Source organism: Palaemon carinicauda, chromosome 13 (genome assembly GCF_036898095.1).
Source record: "Palaemon carinicauda isolate YSFRI2023 chromosome 13, ASM3689809v2, whole genome shotgun sequence".
Taxonomy (NCBI): Eukaryota; Metazoa; Arthropoda; class Malacostraca; order Decapoda; family Palaemonidae; genus Palaemon; species Palaemon carinicauda.
Genome location: NC_090737.1, coordinates 121,115,999 through 121,135,333, shown reverse-complemented (window position 1 = coordinate 121,135,333; position 19,335 = coordinate 121,115,999). Strand labels below are relative to the sequence as shown.

Genomic DNA, 19,335 nt, shown 5'->3' with positions numbered 1-19,335 from the left:
TGTCAGCTGAGTCATAGAGAATTTTTGTGTATCTTTGTAAAAACCAGATATATTTGTATAACTTCTGATTATCCCCATGCTTGTTTTTGTTAATGGTGGTACTATAGTGGTCATTGTGAGCAAAAAATATATAGTACTTTTATCATAATTTTTTTTTTTTGAGATTAGTAAAATCATAACGATATTTATTTGATATGAAAATGCCTTCAATTTTTTTCTCTGTGCCTTTAGTGAAGAAGCTGAACGGCTATGGCATCGCCGGAAAGCAGAGTGGGAGAAAGAACAGCATGCCCGTGACAAACTGATGACTGATGTACTCAAGGGTTTGCAGAATCAGGTAGTTTGCTTTTATTGTGGTTCTTATTTTAGTAGGTTTATTTTTATATTCATCGAGTATTTTGATATGTAACTACTCAATTTCACCCTTGTGACCACTCTAAATTTATTTCAAAAGCCACACAAGGGATTATCAATGTTAACCATTCTTTTACTTGAGTTCATATCTTATGAAAAAGCTTGATCACCAGTACTGTGCTTTTATTATCCAGTATCTCCTGGAAACCTGTATGGGTAGATGGTGATACACATTCTTTACATTTTACAGCATTCTTTTAGCTCAAGCTGCCTTACTTTCTTCCTTTTACTTTGCATCTATTCTGAATAATCTTTTCCTGCTTCTCAAATTCTTTAACTATACCTTGCTCCCATTATCAACTCTCATTCATGAGAAAATTATTCAAGAGGACCATAGGAGTAAACATTTAACTCATTGGGCTCATTAGACTATAATAAGTCTTTCATAATTCGGTAATAATCATCGTCATCATCATCATCTCATGACAATAGTAAATAGCAATAGGATATGGGTGTATAATATTCATAAATATAGTTGCAGTAGAATAACATGCATTCGGCATCATTTAAACTTTAAAGCTACTTGGTAACAATCCTAAAATGACAATAGTTTAAACCTTCTAAAACCCATAAAATCCGTATCTAAATCCCATGTGAATAGAGATACAGTTATTTTGATTTTAATGCTTCTTTTGATTCCTGATATGTGATGTAAGATATTACATTGGTGCTTTGATAGAGTACTTATTGTTTCATTGTAATCAGAGAGGCTACTGTGGTATCTTCCATAACACATTTTCTACTTAAATTTGTTGGTACTATATCTTAATCTCGAATTGATCTTGTATGAAGGTCTACTTCGACTAATTTAATTGATCTCTACATAAAATTATTACTGTTTAGATATTCTCTTAAGATTAGATAAAAACAAAGAAAATAACCCTCAATAAAGAATGTACAGTATATTTAAAATAATATGCTAGATACAATGCCTGTGCTATAACGTACCATTCTTAGGAGATTGGCTGTGCTATATTTTTGGGATTAGGAAATTTGCATTGATATGTTTTTACGGAAACTTCATTGTTTGAAAAATTAGGCTTTGATTTTAATGATCCAATTCCCCTTTCAGAAAATATCTTTATTTTTAACATATGTCTACCTTTAACAGTGATATTATTCTCTCTCTCATTGGTTTGTGAAAATATTTAGTTTCTTATGAAACAAAAAATGTTGGTTAGAATCTATTTTTAGAAAAGATTGAACTTTATCATATTTTTGTGTTTTCAGATACAAGAAAACTTATCAAAGAACACTCATGACCGCACAATCATCAGAGCTGAGAAGGATCAGCTAGAGTATGAAATGTTAGGAATTCGAGAGCAAATACACCAACAAGAACAAGATGCTGAAAAGAGAAGAAAACAAGCTAGCCAAGGGTCAGAAGTCCAGGTAAGTAGCATGAGCAGTTTTTTCTCTTATAAATGCTAGTTGAAGTATTTGCTTGCATGTTTTCATCTATTTGATCAGTTTTGTTCATCCCAATAAAAAGTCCACAAATTAATGTTGGCTTTTTTAAATATTAAACTTAGCCGGTGAATATATAATAGCTGACGTCTCGGACGGCTCGACAGAAAAACACAAAAACTCGCGAGCGATCGCCATGAAGGTTGCGGGTGTGCCCACCAGCGCCAACTATCGGCCAGATACCGCATATACATGTAAACAGCTCCAGTTCTTCTCTGTCGGTCTTGTCGACAAGTTGATTCCATTACTCGCTGTTGACCTGGAGTTTTTCGTCATTCTTGGTGAAGTACTTCTTTTTGAGCTTTCGCAGTGCAGGTGTTTTTATCTTCAATTTAAACTCTTGAACTTTTTTTTGGATAGATTTTATTGTTGATGACTTTGGATTGTTTTTGGATTTTCTTTGACTTTTCAAAATGGCTGACCCTTCTCCAATTCCTAAATTTCATAAATGTAATGCTAGGGATTGTAACAAACGTCTTCCAAAGGCCTCTCTCGACCCACATACCGTGTGTTCTAATTGCCAGGGTAAAACCTGTCAATTAGGAGATCGGTGTGATGAGTGCGTGGTACTTTCGGAATTCGACTGGCTAGAGTTTGATAAGTATTCTCGTAAGCTAGAGAGAGATAGGGTGAGGAGAAGTTCCTCTAGATCATTAGAATTTTCCTCCTCCCATGCCCCTGAACCTAATCCTTCCCCAGTAGTAGTTGTGCCTGAACCCTCTACTAGCACTCATGAACCATCAATGCGGGATATGTTGCGTGCCATTCAAGCGTTGGGCGAGAGAGTTGAATCTTTGGCTACGGACCGTAATCAACTCATGGCGGATGTAAAAGTGTTAAAGTGTCAGAGTGCCACATTAGAAAATCGTGGGGATAAAGTGATTAGTGCACAAAGTGTTATCAGTGTTGCGACCGAGGGTTCGTCTGTTCGTGCTTGTCGTTCGCCTAGTCCGAGACCTCTTGCAAGCTCCCATGCACCAGGGAGAAGTAATGTCGTAGGACCTATGGGAACGAGAGGCTTTAACCAACGAACAGACGTTCCCTCTATGGTTTCGGGCGTGTCTCGTCAAGACCGCCCCTACCATAAGACGAGCGAGGCGGTTTTCTCCTCGTCATCCGAAGGCTTCTCGCGTAAGAAACCGTGGAGCAAGGTTTCGAGACCCTTAAAGCGGAAGTCAGTCCCTTCAGGACAGGTCCAGCGTCCTGGTTGTAGCCATTGGGACAGCTCTGACCCTGTGCAGTCATCGGAAGACTGCTCGCCGCCTAAACAGAAGCGTAACACGGGCTCCGTGAGTCTTAGTTTAGGCAATGTTTTGCAGTCACAGACGTTACCATCGTCTCGACCCGCACCCACTCCCGTTGATCCTAGATGGGTTGTCCTGCAGGATATGCAGAATAAGCTTGCCTCTCTTATGGAGGAGTATACTGCTGAGCAGGTTCACGATGATCCTCGCCGTTACGCTGATCGAGATCCTGGCCGTCAGCCGCCCAAACGAGCCTTTGCTCGTCCTGTTGACGTTGACGTTACAAAGTCACGTCAGTCACGTGACTTAGAGCCTCACTCGATGCAGTCCTGTGTTGACTTTCAGCCGCTTGTGGACGTTCAGCCGCTGCCGCACGCTCGTGTTGACGTTCAGGACGTTCGCCAACCAGCTAAGTTGACTTGTTTTGACGTTGAGCGTCAAGCACCGCAGTCAAGAGTTGTTTTAACTGCTCAATCTAGGCAGTCAAGGCAGTCTCGAGTTGACGTCGAGCGTCCTCCCGCTCCTGTTGTTGTTGCTAGTCAGTCCGTTAAGCAGTTACATGACGTAGCGTCCTGGACTGCTACTGATGCTCCTTTGCGTGTGGACTCTGCTTGTCAAGCATTGCCACCAAGGCAGGTCTCTCCCTTGCTTGAGACTCATCAGTTGTCGGACGAGGTTCCTTCAGATGAGGACGTTGCTGATCCTCCTCCTAATGATAATCCTTTGGACGTTTTATCTGATGTAGAAGAACCTAAGGCTGTACAACCTTCGATGGATTTTAAGAAGATCATGATGATTTGAAGTTTTTAACTTTCTAGATTGGTCTTTAGGAGCATTAAGTAGGAAGATCTCGTCTGCTGCCCAAGATGTATCCTTACTTATTATGTCCTGTATGGACAAAGCCATCCGCGATGGCTCCAATGAGCTCGCCTCCACCTTTACGTCCAGAGTCTTGAAGAAGAGAGAAACCCTTTGCTCTTTCCTTTCAGCAGGAGTTACTCCCTGTCAAAGATCGGAACTGCTCTTTGCTCCCTTATCGGCTGCCTTGTTTCCACAACAGCTGATTAAGGACATTGCTGCTTCGCTTGTGCAGAAGGACATACATGACCTGATGGCTTCTTCTGCTCGCAAGGGAGCTCCTTCTTCATCCTTTGTTGTGAGACCCAGAATCGAGACTCCTGCGTCTAGGTTTATCCCGCCCTTTCGTGGCAGAGCTCCCAGCAGGGGAGGCTCTCGTGCCGAGGGAAAGAGAGGTAAGAGGAGAGGAGCCAAGTCCTCCCGTGGCAGAGTCTGACTGCCCACGTCCTCAGACAGCGGTAGGGGCCAGACTGAACAACTTCTGGCAGGCCTGGGAGAAGAGGGGTGCAGACCAAGAGTCTGTTCTGTTACTCAAGGAGGGGTACAAAATACCTTTTGTACGCAGACCTCCTCTAGTAACAGTTCCCTTAGACCTCTCTCCCAGGTATCGAGAGGAGTCAAAGAGACAAGCTCTACATCACGAAGTGTCTCTGTTGCTAGAGAAGGGAGCGGTGGTGAAAGTCTCGGACCTTCAATCACCGGGGTTTTACAACCGTCTCTTCCTAGTCCCAAAGCATACAGGAGGTTGGAGGCCAGTGCTAGACGTCAGTGCGCTCAACGTTTTTGTTACGAAAACAAAATTTACGATGGAGACCACGAAGTCCGTCTTAGCAGCGGTCAGAGAGGGAGACTGGATGGTCTCTCTCGACCTGCGAGATGCGTACTTCCACATAACTATACACCCGGATTCCCAACCGTTTCTGAGGTTTGTTTACAGGAATGTGGTGTACCAGTTTCGAGCACTGTGCTTCGGCCTCAGTCCTGCTCCTCTCGTGTTTACGAGGCTCATGAGGAATGTGGCAAAATTCCTTCATCTATCGGGAATTCGAGCCTCCCTGTACTTGGACGACTGGCTTCTCAGAGCATCGTCCAGTCATCGCTGTCGGCAGGATCTACATTGGACGTTGGGTCTGGCAAAGGAGTTGGGACTTTTGGTCAACTTGGAAAAGTCCCAACTGATTCCATCCCAGACGATTCTATATTTGGGGATGGAGATTCGCAGTCTATTTTTTCGGGCTTTTCCGTCTGCCACCCGAATAGAACAAGCCCTGCTCAAAGTCCGACTCATGCTGAAAAGAGAACGTTGTTCAGTAAGGAGTTGGATGAGTCTCGTAGGGACTCTGTCATCCCTGGAGCAGTTTGTCTCGCTAGGGAGACTTCACCTTCGCCCTCTCCAGTTCCATTTAGACTCTCACTGGAACAAGAGCAAGACTTTAGAGGCTGTATCAATCCCGGTCTCCGAACCAGTAAAAGCATGCCTGAACTGGTGGGACAGCAACATCAGTCTGAGAGAGGGTCTGTCCCTAGCAGTCAAGAACCCAAACCACGTGTTGTTCTCAGACGCGTCGGATTTGGGTTGGGGTGCGACTCTGGACGGTCGGGAATGCTCGGGTCTTTGGACCTCAGTTCAGAAGAGCATGCACATCAACGGCAAGGAGCTATTAGCAGTCCACTTGGCCTTGATGAATTTCGAGAGCATTCTTCGAAACAAAGTGGTAAAGGTCAATTCAGACAACACCACAGCTTTGGCGTACATCTCCAAGCAAGGAGGCACTCACTCCCACACGCTGTACGTGATCGCAAGGGACCTCCTCATATGGTCAAAAAATCGAGGCATCTCCCTGTTGACAAGGTTCATCCAGGGGGACTTGAACGTCTTGGCGGACTGTCTCAGTCGGAGAGGTCAGGTGATCCCCACGGAATGGACCCTCCACAAGGACGTGTGCAAGAGTCTTTGGGCGACTTGGGGTCAACCCACCATAGACCTCTTTGCCACCTCGTTGACCAAAAGGCTCCCAATCTATTGCTCGCCAGTCCCAGATCCAGAGGCGATCCACATAGACGCGTTTCTACTGGACTGGTCTCACCTGGACTTGTATGCATTCCCACCATTCAAGATAGTCAACAAGGTACTGCAGAAGTTCGCCTCTCACGAAGGGACAAGGTTGACGTTGGTTGCTCCCCTCTGGCCCGCGAGAGAGTGGTTCACAGAGGTACTTCAATGGCTGGTAGACATTCCAAGGAGTCTTCCTCTAAGGGTAGATCTCTTACGACAGCCCCACGTAAAGGATCTTCATCAAAGCCTCCCCGCGCTTCGTCTGACTGCCTTCAGACTATCGAAAGACTCTCAAGAGCTCGAGGCTTTTCGAAGGAGGCAGCCAGAGCGATTGCGAGAGCTAGGAGAGCTTCTACCATCAAAGTATATCAGTCGAAGTGGGAAGTCTTTAGAGACTGGTGCAAGTCAGCATCTGTGTCCTCTTCCAGTACCTCTGTAGCCCAAATCGCAGATTTTCTCTTACATCTGAGAAATGTTCGCTCCCTCTCAGCACCCACTATTAAGGGCTACAGGAGCATGTTGGCTTCGGTCTTTAGACATAGAGGCTTAGATCTTTCCAATAATAAAGATCTCCAAGATCTCCTTAAGTCTTTCGAGACCTCTAAGGAACGTCGTATGGCAACTCCTGGATGGAACTTAGACGTGGTCCTAAGGTTCCTGATGTCAGACAGGTTTGAGCCATTACATTCAGCCTCCCTGAAGGATCTCACCCTCAAGACACTTTTCTTAGTGTGCTTGGCTTCGGCTAAAAGGGTCAGTGAGATTCATGCGTTAGTAAGAACATCGGCTTTTCCACAGATAAAGCCACATGTTCACTTCAACTTGGTTTCCTGGCCAAAAATGAACTGCCTTCTCGTCCTTGGCCTAAGTCATTTGATATACCTTGCCTGTCAGAGATCGTAGGCAACGAACTTGAAAGAGTACTGTGTCCAGTTAGAGCTCTTAAGTTCTACTTAGCTCGTACTAAGTCCTTACGAGGTGGATCTGAGGCCTTATGGTGCTCAGTTAAGAAGCCATCATTACCTATGTCAAAGAATGCTTTGTCATATTTTATCAGATTTTTAATCCGAGAGGCTCACTCTCACTTGAGTGAAAAAGACCGTTGCTTGCTTAAGGTTAAGACACACGAAGTAAGAGCTATAGCAACTTCCGTGGCCTTTAAGCAAAATAGATCTCTGCGACGTATTATGGACGCGACCTTTTGGAGAAGCAAGTCGGTATTCGCGTCATTTTACTTAAAAGATGTCCAGACTCTTTATGAGGACTGCTACACACTGGGTCCATTCGTTGCAGCGAGTGCAGTAGTGGGTGAGGGTTCTACCACTACATTCCCTTAATTCCAATATCCTTTTAATCTGTCTCTTGAAATGTTTTTAATCTTGTTTTTGGGTTGTACGGAAGACTAAGAAGCCTTTCGCATCCTGGTTGATTTGGCGGGTGGTCAAATGTCATTTCTTGAGAGCGCCCAGATTAGGGGGTTTGATGAGGTCCTGTTGTATGGGTTGCCGCCCTTGATACTTCAGCTCCTGGGAGTCTTTCAGCATCCTAAGAGGATGGCTGGGCTTCGTGAGGAAAGCAGACTAACAAGGCAGAGTAATCGTCAAAGTCAGCTTCCTTACCAGGTACCTATATTTATTTGGGTTTTGTTATGATATAACTGTCAAAAACTCTAAGCATATACGCCGTAAACTGTATTAATACTGGTCTCTACCCACCACCATGGGTGTGAATCAGCTATTATATATTCACCGGCTAAGTTTAATATTTAAAAATGATATTTTGATTATAAAATAAATTTTTGAATATACTTACCCGGTGAATATATAAATTAAAGGCCCCCCCCTTCCTCCCCGATAGAGACCCAGCGGGGTGAGAAGAACTGGAGCTGTTTACATGTATATGCGGTATCTGGCCGATAGTTGGCGCTGGTGGGCACAACCGCAACCTTCATGGCGATCGCTCGCGAGTTTTTGTGTTTTTCTGTCGAGCCGTCCGAGACGTCAGCTATTATATATTCACCGGGTAAGTATATTCAAAAATTTATTTTATAATCAAAATATCATATTTGTGTAAATGGTAGCGATGCTAACACAATTCACCATGAAGTGTGAAGCTATTTTTTGGTATATAAACTCTTCACTGTCAGTGTATTGTTTTGAATCGAGAACCACTGCTTGAAGGAAATAACAGTGACCCAGGCCTTGGTGCAGGGTGGCCAGAAAACAGGAGGCATCTGTTTATTTCTATCCTTCGAGCCACATGGGTTCTTATAGCGGTAAACAATGTCTGACTTTATTATGTGACCCACCGCGTAGCCACAAAGAATTAAGGTCAGCTAATCCTGAACACATATTTGGCCCTTTTGTGGATAAAGTTAGTTCTTACAAGGCATTTCTTATTTAGAAAATCCATCTCTTCACATTTAAAAACTTTCCTAGGATTGTATTTGCCTTTTTTATAATTTGTTCCGTAACTGAAATACAAACCATGCTATTTACATTGGGTTTACCTTTTAGCGTAGCTGAAATGGCGAGCCATTAGAATTTAACGAGGGTGTATTACCCCCGCGCTAGTTAGCGGGGGGGGTAGGGGAGTGGTAGCTAGCTACCCCTCCCCCCTCACACACCGATGAATTGCTTCACTTTCACTTTTGGCTCGGACATGGACAGACGTCTCTGTCTTTGTCCTCGCTTGGCAGCCATTGTTTGTTTTGTCTTTACTTAATCACTTCCTTTTCTTTTACTCAATATATATGTAAACATTTTCTCATGTTTATGTATATATTTGAGTATAGAAATCAGTAAGTTTCCTTTTCAGAGTTTGTGCTTGTGTGTGTAGTGTACGATATCTTCGTGGAGCCCTCGGCAGTTAGGCCACCATGGTGTATTTTCAGGGGTCGCGATCGAGTTTGACTTCGGTCTCTCTCTCTCTCTCTCTCTCTCTCTTGAGGTCGTTCACCCTTTTACTACGTTACTACGCCTTTTGTAGCTTCCTTCCCGTGTGGGGGGGTTGCTACGCCGTACGTTTTGTCTCAATTAGTTTATGAATCTAATTGTATTTTGATTTTTCAGCTTTGTAAAACGATTCCTTTCGGGGTTTTCGTTCTTTCTTTAGTGTTCATTCATTTTTAAATTACATAATTACATAGTTGCATAATTATAATTGTTATAATTCTGTGTTGGTTACAGCTCTCCTTCCGTGAGTGTAAGTGGTTGTGAGGGCACGTGCCTGTTGTGTAATTCTTGTTTTCCTTTCCCTCGGGATTCCTATTCAGAGCCTTCCCGGGGGAATGAACGTTAACTAATGATTTTTGTTTTATTTTTTTACAGTTACCAATCTAGTTTGTTTCTGTAATGTGACAACGGTGTGAGCTGTCTTGTTGAGGCCTGGGGATTCGGCTGTTGCTGCCTCCCCTATAGATCTTCGTCAGGGGCGTGTCTCCTTCTTCTGGAAGTACTCCCGTGACGATTGACAGCTCTCCAGTTCATTTTAGAACTCTCAGGAGGCTCGCCTCCTTGGGTGGGTAACTTTCCTTCCGAGGGAAGTTTTTCCTGTCCAGGCTTGAGTTTTACCCCTTTTGGGGGGGTTCTTCTCTTGCCTTTTTTTTCGTGCGACTATGCTCTTGGTGCTGAGCGGTCGCACCTGCAGTTTCGCTCAAGGGGCTGGGCAACTGCAGGAGCCCCTCTTCGGAGGATTGCTCCGCTTAGGTCACTGGCTGACCAGTCTCTTCTACGAAGTGTTTCTCTTTCGTTCGCGAGAGAGTACACTCATAGAGACTCCTCTTCGGAGGATTCTTCTGCTGTTGTTGCTGTTGGCCTCCTTCACCGTAAGGCTCACCGTCCGCCTCGTCGTAAGGGCCTCACATCTCCCTATAAGGGTGCTAAGAGGCGCCTTTTTGAATCTCCGTATGCAGCCTACAACTTCTTCTTGATCTTCCGCCCCTGGTGCAGATGGACAGCAGTCTGACCTCGTCTTCCGACGGGCAACGGTCTTCCCGACGGACAATGGTCTTCCGACGGACATCAGTCTCCCGACGGACAGACAACGGTCTTCCGACGGACATCAGTCTCCCGACGGACAGACAACGGTCTTCCGACGGACATCAGTCTCCCGATGGACAACGATCCCTTCAGGGCAAAGGGTTGCCTCCCACGGGGGTTCTTCCCTTGCGTGTCAGGGTTCCCCTGCGCGCCCTTCTGCTGTGTTCTCTCCTGCTCAGTGTTAGCGCACAGGCACTCTCCTGCTCTCCTGCTCAGTGTTAGCGCACAGGCGCTCTCCTGCTCTCCTGCTCAGTGTTAGCGCACAGGCGCTCTCCTGCTCATCAGCGCTTTCCTGATCGCTAGCGCTCTCCTGTTCGCCAGCGCTCTCCTGTTCGTCAGCGCTCTCATGATGATCATCTCTGCTGTTCCTGTTGGTTCCTGTTACGCGCCCTGTGCGCCCTCGCGATCTAGAACTTCAGTTCAGGTCTTGGACAAGGACTCTTCTTCTACGCACAGGCTTCCACGCGTTGCCTTCTGCTCACCAGCGATCACCAGCTCGTCAGCGACCATAGACGCGTCAACGTTCACCTGCTCGTCAGCGATCTCCTACGCGTCAACGATCTGCCACGCGTGTCAGTTCCCCTGGACACCATCAGTAGCGATCTAGCGCTCGCCTGCTGTGGACCGCGATCTCCGGTAGCTGAGTCTTGCCGTAGATCTTCCTCCTGCTCGCCAGCGCTCACCTTTACTTCTGTCCTTCTGTGCGCCAGCTTTCTTCAATCGCCAGCGCACATCTGTGCGCCCTTTTCTGCCACGCACCAATGGGCGCCAACGGTTTTCTGACCGTCTAGGATCGCCTGATTAACAGCTTGCTTCAGCGCTCACCTTCCTGATGCACCTGTGCGCCTTCTGTTAGCGCGATGCGCGCTAACCATCACTAGTCTCTCTCGCGTTGGCAATCGCCTACGCGCCCGCGTGATTATCACCTGCGCGCTATCGTTTTGTTAACGCACCACCACTCGCCAACGCGCCGTCGCTTGCCGACGCGCCATCGCTGGCCAACGCGCCTTCACTCGCCTACGGGCTATCGCTCGCCAGAACACGCCATCGCTCGTCAACGCGCCATCGCCCGCCTACGCGTCATCGGTCTCCCGACTGCCTGCGCTCACCCGCGCGCCCACGTGCCTGCGCGTCCACACGCCCACGTGCCTGCACGGCTACGCTCATGCGCGACCGCGCACATGCTCTCCAATGATCGCCCGCGCGCGAACCGACGGTATTCAGTCGCGCGGACCGACGGTGTCCCGTCGCGCGGACCGACGGTGTCCCGTCGCGCGGACCGACGGTGTCCCGTCGCGCGGACTGACGGTGTTCCGTCGTGCGAACGTCGGATTAATTCTTGCAGTATCCATTGCTCGCCTAAGGGTTATCGCTCGCCGACCACCAGCTCTCGCCCTTCCTACCACGCTCGCCCTCCTTCTGCGCTCCTTCGCGCACCTTCGTTTGCGTTCGCCCACGCGCAAACCATTGATTTACCATCGCGCGAGCGCCAGGGCGATTGCGACCGCGTTTCCCGTTGGGGTTTCGCAGCATGGCCAGCCTGGCGAGTCTTCTGGAGCGTATTTCCAGAACACGGCCTCACCCCATAAACGCAGAGCATGGCACATGCAAGAGCAGGAAGAATCTTCAGTAAGGTCTGAGCAACATTCTTCTTTCCAGAACCTGGGTTAGCCCTTCCCCGTCATTCCCTGGAAGGGTTTTGCCAGGGAGCTCTCCGTTCGAGATTTCTCCATCAGCCAAGGGGTGACTGGTTTACCCCTTCCTCTTCTCCATCTCGTGAAATGGGCTTACCAGGTCCTTTCCCTCCTCGGTTGCGACCCGAGGTTTTGTTCAAGGAAGCTACAGGAAGGTCATGGGTACTTTCCTCCTCTCGGGCTCAAGCACCTTGGCGTTTCGTCGCCAAGTTTCGAACTTGCGGGCAAGCTCGATGTTGGACCATCTGGACGCAATGACCGAGGGCTTCCTTTCGGGTGTCTCATCCGTGGATGTCGACAACCTCAGACACCCTTCCATCCTTGGGAAGAGTTGTTTGTGCCCAAGGACAGAGACATAGACAGCGGTTGTGCAGAGGAAGTCGACTTCCGTTTTTCACTCCTCCAAGGCGCTTTCTTCCAGACCCTGCAGGGCTCCAGCGCCTCTTTCTTTCAGCCTTGTCGGCCTAAGTTATCGGAACGGCTACGACAACTGAGACAAGGTGTCCAATAGCAGTCCCCTCCTGTCAGGAACAGGTAGCATGGGAGGCTCTCCCGGGGGGGGCATAGTCCTAGAGGGAGCGGCAAAGTTCACGAACTCTAGGATTGGCAACCCCCCCTTGCAGGTTTCACGCTGGGAGGATGCCTAAGGTTACTCATCCGGATAACAGCTTCCCGATGCCCATTCCTGCACGATCTCCGTGATCAGCCAAGGATATCGCGCCTGCCGTCTCTGTCAGCGAATTCAGTGTCTCTGAACCTCTATGCCATAGGGTCGGCAAGCGTTTGCCTGTTTGGGCAGAATGATCCATGCCTTAGGAGAAGGTCCTCCATAGGATCGTCGATGGCTTCACCCCCCGGCTTCTTCAGTCAATCCTTTCTCGTAAGAAAGTATCTGAGACGGGAATTCCGTAGTCAACCTCTCAGCTCTGATCAAGTTTTTTGAACAAACTTCGTCCAGCGTGGAACAGCAGAATCGATCAGACTGGTAACGAGGCGACAGGACTCCTTAGGCCCTGGATCGGAAGGACGGGTACTTTCAGTTTCCATTCCATCCATCTTCCAGGAAGCTCATGGAATTCAGCCTAGACTACAGGTATTCCTGCTTAAGATGCAGTGTGGCGATCCCGCCGTGGCATCGCAGGTTTTTCCCCAGAGAACTCTCCCTGCTTTTCTCATGGCCGCTCGGGAGCAGGCTGCCGCCTCCTTCGCCTTTTGGAGGTCTGGTCAACTACGGTAGGCTCGGGTTTGACCTTTTTCAACGCCGGGACAAGCTTCCGGATCCTTACCATGAGTGGGGGTTCATGGTAATTTGCTAGGAGCCTTCTCTTCTTCGGCCTCAACATCTGGAGTATCTAGCATGATATTGAGTCAACGGCCTTACCACGTTGGAAACCCAGCTTCTCGTCCGTTCAGCGAGGTTAAGCAACGTCGGGTCTGGTTGGTACTTGGATGGGTGACCGCCTGGGGACGCCAGATTCTGTTGCCTCCTCCTCCGAGCCTTCCCTTCAGTTGACTGTGGCAAGGCTGAGGAGAGTCGCAGTACCTGTTTTCAGTCGGGCAGAGCTTTCAGCCCTAACTTGGAACGTTTCCTAGGTCTCTTTCCTCATTGACCCGTCTAAAGTTCCGAATGGTCGCCTCAGGATAAGTTCCCTGTGGGGCGGCCCAAGTTCTGGTGGTTTCAAAGCAACGATTAACTGGACTTTCTGGCCCCTATGGGACCAGCGGGACGATTAGACCTGCAATGGGGATTGACCTATGGAACCTCTTGATGGGAGTGGATATTATCGTCCTCTCCCCACATTTTTTATGCTGTTCTCGGACTCGTCAAAGAAAAGGGGGGGGGGTGGGGCATGTTCCGGTCTAGGCCTATGGTCAGGACCTGAAGGATACCTCTCCATCATTCAGGCAGGCTTAGGGGCCGTAGTCTGGCCCCTCTACAGATCCTACAGCTCCTGCCGAGTCGCTCCGTGAGCGACGACTTCATGGTACTGGCGTGTTCTAACCAGCAAGGGACGCATTTTCATACCTTCGCATCTTGCAGTAGAGATACTGAGATGATTTGAGATCCTCTCAATACCACCATCGGCTCGCTCATTCCGGGCAGAGGAATGTTCTCTCCGACTATTCGAGCAGAGCCTCGTAGAGAGAGTTTACCTGGGGGTCTTTGGCCTTGGGTAACCAGCAAGTCCTGGCCTGGGGGACCTGCTCGCGACAGCTTGGAACCTCAAGCTTCCGCTGATCTTCCCCCAGTCTCAGACCCCGAGACTCTTTGGCAAGATGCATTCCGGTGATGGTGGGACAACATCGACGCCTGCGTCTTCCCTCCTTTGTTGTCTGTTGAGAATGGGTCTCAACAAGACCAGGTTGTCTGTCAACCTTTTAATGGCCCTGAGAGCTCCACTGGGATTATACGCAGAACGGTTTCCGGACTCTCTGCTTCCCCTGATGGAACTCCCGGGAGAGCTTCTCCCACAGCACAGGCTACTCAAACGACCACACTGCAACATCTTTCACGAGCCGGGGCGTCGCTTCGGCTTCATGCCTGGAGACACTACGCCTCCTCCTCAAGAAGAGACAACCCGCTACAGTCGCGGGAAGGAGGTCGCGTCATCTGCGATAATCATCCGCAGGGGTCTTCCAGGCGAAGTGGAGAGTCTTTGGTGGTTGGTGTCGTGGGAGATATACCTCTTCCCTTGAGGCCTCTTCTCCAGCAATAACGAACTTATTGCCTTTCGGCGGGAGGAAACTCCTTTCCGCTCTCGGCAATGAAGCCTGTCGCTTAGCCTTTCCCTGACCTTCAGGCTGAAAGGAATAACTTTTTCTTTCCCGCTGGACCTTTCCTCGCTCATGCGAAGCTGCGAACGTCCCTGCCCTAGTCGGAGTGAGACCTCGAACATGGAGCATGGCTCGGACTTTTTAGTCCCTTAAGAGATCTTCTCAAGTCCCTTTACGTCAGGCCTCTGATCGTATTCCGTCTTGGGGCTCCTGCTCACTCTGGCCGCGGCCAGTGTGTAAGCAATCTTCTTGGTCTCGTACGACTCCGCCCTTTCTAAGAAATGGGGGAAGGCAACATTCAGGTTCGCTCCTGAGTTGTTGGCTAGACTCAGAATCTGAGGGTCCCGGCCCTTCGGTCCAATTCCTTCAAGATTTCGAGTCACCATTCTGTATCTGATGTCCCAGAACCTTCTCCTTCTTGCCAGTAAAGGAATCGAGAGGTTAGCTTTGGGAACAGCTGCAGTTTATCCTCACGTGCAGCCGGGTTGGGAGCACAAGAAGGACACGGGGGAGAGTCACCAGTATACCTCTTCAGCTCGGACTCAAGAACATTCATCTCGACCTGAATCCAGACCCTTCCCCGTCACGTCGCTACAGCACGATGTCGAATACATCGTAACGTCCCTCGCCTTCGAGTAATACTACTCTGTGACGCAGGTGCTACAAGCTGGAGTCTGGAAGCGTCTAATGACCTTCGCAGCCCGCTTCCTGCAGGGCGTGACCCACAGGAGTTTCGATACGTTTCTATCGCTCTGTGGTGGCTACACAACAGCTGGTCTAACCTCAGGCTCCTTTTTGGACAGGTAGCAGAAGGTTGAGGGCATTGTTATCAGGTTTTAGTCTGCATGAACGAAAGAAGTATGTCTGGCCCTTACTTCTTTCTTCATCATCCCCTCTACGGGGAAGCAGCATCCTGGTCTCTGCATAGCTGACTTCAAACCTCTGCAGGTAAACCATGCTTCCTTGTGTTCCGAGTATTGAGTCAATACTGTTGCGTCCCCCATACCCTGACGAGGTGGTATTGGGAACGTCCTAACCCAGAGTTCCTTCTGGAACTCCAGGTCAACTGCCTAGGACGGGTCACACTTCTTCCTTCACACACAAGCTTATGTAGGCCACACGGTTCCTTGCGGAGCAAGGAACTTGTGAGGTGCAGGGACTCCTTTTCTCGAGTGCGACTCACTCGGATTCTGAGTCCCCGGGTAAAGCCAAAGCCAGTATGGCTGGGGACTTTCCACCCTTCCTAAGGGATAAGTCACCCAATGTAAATAGCGTGGTTTGTATTTCGGTTACGGAACAAATGACAAATTCGAAGATAATTTGTATTTTTCCTAACCATACAAACCTTAGCTATTTACATATATTTGCCCGCCAGCCCTGTCCCCCAAGACAAGTCCTACCTCTAAGTGAAAGTGAAGCAATTCATTGGTGTGTGAGGGGGGAAGGGTAGCTAGCTACCACCCCCCACCCCCCCGCTAACTAGCGCGGGGGTAATACACCCTCGTTAAATTCTAATGGCTCGCTATTTCAGCTACGCTAAAAGGTAAACCCAATGTAAATAGCTAAGGTTTGTATGGTTAGGAAAAATACAAATCATCTTCGAATTTGTTATTTTTATTAATCTTGTTGGATATGCTAGTGATGCCTTTCCATTAGCAGATGCCAATTCGGCGGTAGTTTTGATATTTTTCGAATTACACCTCTACTTAGATTTATTGACCCTTCCCTGCAAACGGTTTTAATTCTTCACTAAACTGATTTAGTGAAGAAATCTTTATATAGAATCAAGGCTTGCTGCTATAACATGTGCTTCAATCTATTTATCATTATCTTGTCCATTACACATACTGTATGTTTAATGAACTCTCCGTCTTTATTAAAACATTGTCATGTAACATTATTATTATTACTTGCTAAGCTGCAACACTAATTGGAAAAGCAGAATGCTCTAAGCCTGAGGGCTTCAACAGGGAAAACAGCCCATTGAGAAAAGGAAATAAGGAAATTACATGAGAAGTAATTAACAATTAAAATAAAATATTTTAAGAACAGCAACATCAAAACAAATCTTTCACATATAAACTATAAAAACTTAAAAAAAAAAAAAAACAAGAGGAAGAGAAATAAGATAGAATAGTGTGTGTCCTCAAGCAAGAGAACTCTACCCCAAGACAGTGAAAGACCATGGTACAGAGGCTATGGCACTATCAAGGACCAGAGAACAATGGTTTGATTTTGGAGTGTCGTCCTCCTAGAAGAGCTGCTTACCATAGCTAAAGAGTCTCTTCTACCCCTAACATGAGGAAAGTAGCCACTGAACAATTATATTGAAGTAGTTTACCCCTTGAGTGAGAAAGAATTGTTTGGTAATCTCAGTGTTGTCAGGTGTATGAGGACAGAACAGAATATGTAAATATGTATGCGTAGGCAAGAGGAAAATGAGCCGTAACCAGAGAGAAGGATCCAAAGTAGTATTGTCTGACCAGTCAAACGACCCAATAACTATTTAGCAGTAATTTCTCAACAGGTGGCTGGGGCCAACCTACTACCTACTAAATTAAAGCATTGCACAGACTTTAGCGGTGGAAGAGGCCAATTCTTCTCATACCTACTGGGAACTTCGGCATTAAACTTATTCATTTTCCCAGTTAAATCAGGAATTTTTACCATCTCTACTGGGGCCAACACCTGACAAGACTTTTTACCTTTTAGGCCAATGCACACTTAACCTAAAAATTGTTTAGAGCCATGATTTGACATACTTAATACCCAATCACATGGTTAACTTCATTTGTCAATACATATAGATAATGCTGTCATGCACACTTGAGAGAAACTGCAGCATAAGACTGAGGTCTCAGAACAATGAACAGGTACTGTATCTCAATACTGGGCCCATGAAGGATGACTGTATGCACTAGGGTTCGAACACTGGTAATTAATTACTGTACCGGTAATTACCTATTTACAAAATTCGATGGTCATTAGAATTACTGATACTTTATTATCTGTTAAAAGCTTGATGTTATTTGGGAAAATTATTTTTCAGCTACCTTTTAAAATAGTTGTTAATACAGTACTTAAGCATCGTCATAAATGTTTGTCTTTTTTTCAAATTTCAATGCAATTTCTTGAGCATTTGTCCCATAAAGTTGACATCAACACCCTCAAAATGTCTCAAAGAAAGTCAAATGTTTGGCAGCACTTTTTGAAGAAAAGCAAAGGTGAGTGTTATACATTTCATAAAGTTTCGAAGTGTGTTGGAGTATCAACATCTGGGTTGAAGGCACATTTAAGTAAAATAAATTATAGTAATTCCAAAAGTGAAGCTAGTGGTTCTTTTAATAAGAGCGAACTTACTTTAATGTGATTTTTGCACAATAAATCTACTGTGGAAGCTATTGCAAAAATGGCATGCAAGGATGGGTATTGTTTTTTACAAATGGGTTCAAGTGAATCTATTCAGTGTACTTCTTTTCCAAATGTAACTGAAAATATTAAATGCTTAATGTTTCTAAGGTCATACTTGTCTGTTAAATGATAGTTGATGTTTTTTTAATTATAGTATCATGTATTTTTTTGGAATCCACAGTTAAGGATGTCTAACTATACTCCATTTTTTTCAACGAGGCACATTTGCACCAACTCACAGGAGTACCCTTTTAGCTCGGAAAAGTTTCCTACTATCTGATTGGTCAGAATTATTTTGTCCAACTAATCAGCTAGTAGGAAACTTTCCGAGCTAAAAGCGCATCCCTGCGAGTTGATGCAAATGCGCCTCATTAAAAAAAATTGAGTATAGTTTTTCTATTAGGGGGGTGGACTTTGACTTAATAAGTGTTCTTTTGACTCGACTTCATTTGGTTCTCGTTGGTGTTAGTCCTTGTGGTGGGGTAGTACTCTAAAGGTAAATGAAGTTCTTAGCATTAAGTGTTCTCACCTTTTATTGGAAATAGAGAAGTTACAAGGCCTCTATTAATGCCACATTGCCTCAGAACAAGTTATCTGAGGGTTGAATCTCAACGTAAAGTGTCTTGAGGAATGTTTTTGTTATTTACCTGTTTCAAAGAAGATTTTTATGCCTACCTTATAGTTTCTAGTATCCCACCTCCTGGCAGGTAAGACTTATGGAAATAAACATATTTCTTAAAATGGGAATTTTAATTTTATTTGAATACCACCCTCCTCCGCATGTCTCATTGATATAAAATAAAAATAAATGGTTCAAGATCGCATCTTGCTGCCATGAAGTTTAGTAGTAGTTCTCTAGGTATAGGTATAGAAGGACTAGTCATAAAAACCCACAACTAATCTTCTAATTTTTTAATTTGTCATCCAAGCTGCACTTGCAAAATGCATAACACAATAAGTGTTGAGTAAGTATTGAAATACTGTAATTAATATTTCAAAATAATATTACTATCTTCCATGGAGTAAAAGAATTATTCCACCAATCTGTCTCTTCATTGACATTCAATGTATAAAATAGAGGCAGCTAAAGAGCCTTGCATAGAGGGTAGGTCATTGTATGATTGTAAAACTTATGTTGTGATTCTTTAAATTAATTTCATATAATTTCAGCTTCCTTCACGAGTTTCACAAGAAATTACATCGCTTAAGAGAGATCGTCAAGATGAAGAGCGTAAACTTGAAGAACATCGCAATGAAATTGCACGTCTGGAGCAACAAATGCAACAATTATGGGGTCCGCAATATGCACCTCCGGTAAGTTACCATTTGTAATTTGAAGCTCTGTAATGAGCATAATTCTTTCAGAAATTTCTTTT

The 19,335-nt window shown here is 46.2% G+C and overlaps 1 protein-coding gene and 1 pseudogene across 3 annotated transcripts in view; both read left to right on the top strand.

Annotated features, from left to right (window-relative positions):
* The window catches only part of LOC137652386 (trichoplein keratin filament-binding protein-like), a 91,721-nt gene that overhangs the window by 61,199 nt on the left and 11,187 nt on the right, over nucleotides 1-19,335 (top strand). For 2 of the 3 annotated variants that reach the window (XM_068385769.1, XM_068385770.1), the window contains exons 9-11: nucleotides 232-337; nucleotides 1,645-1,806; nucleotides 19,130-19,273. In XM_068385769.1, the coding sequence (XP_068241870.1) occupies nucleotides 232-337; nucleotides 1,645-1,806; nucleotides 19,130-19,273 (412 nt within the window). Of the gene's footprint in view, nucleotides 1-231; nucleotides 338-1,644; nucleotides 1,807-19,129; nucleotides 19,292-19,335 lie in introns of those variants that run through there. The other variant, XM_068385771.1, reaches the window with a different exon arrangement.
* Nucleotides 13,141-13,259, top strand: LOC137652594 (5S ribosomal RNA; annotated as a pseudogene).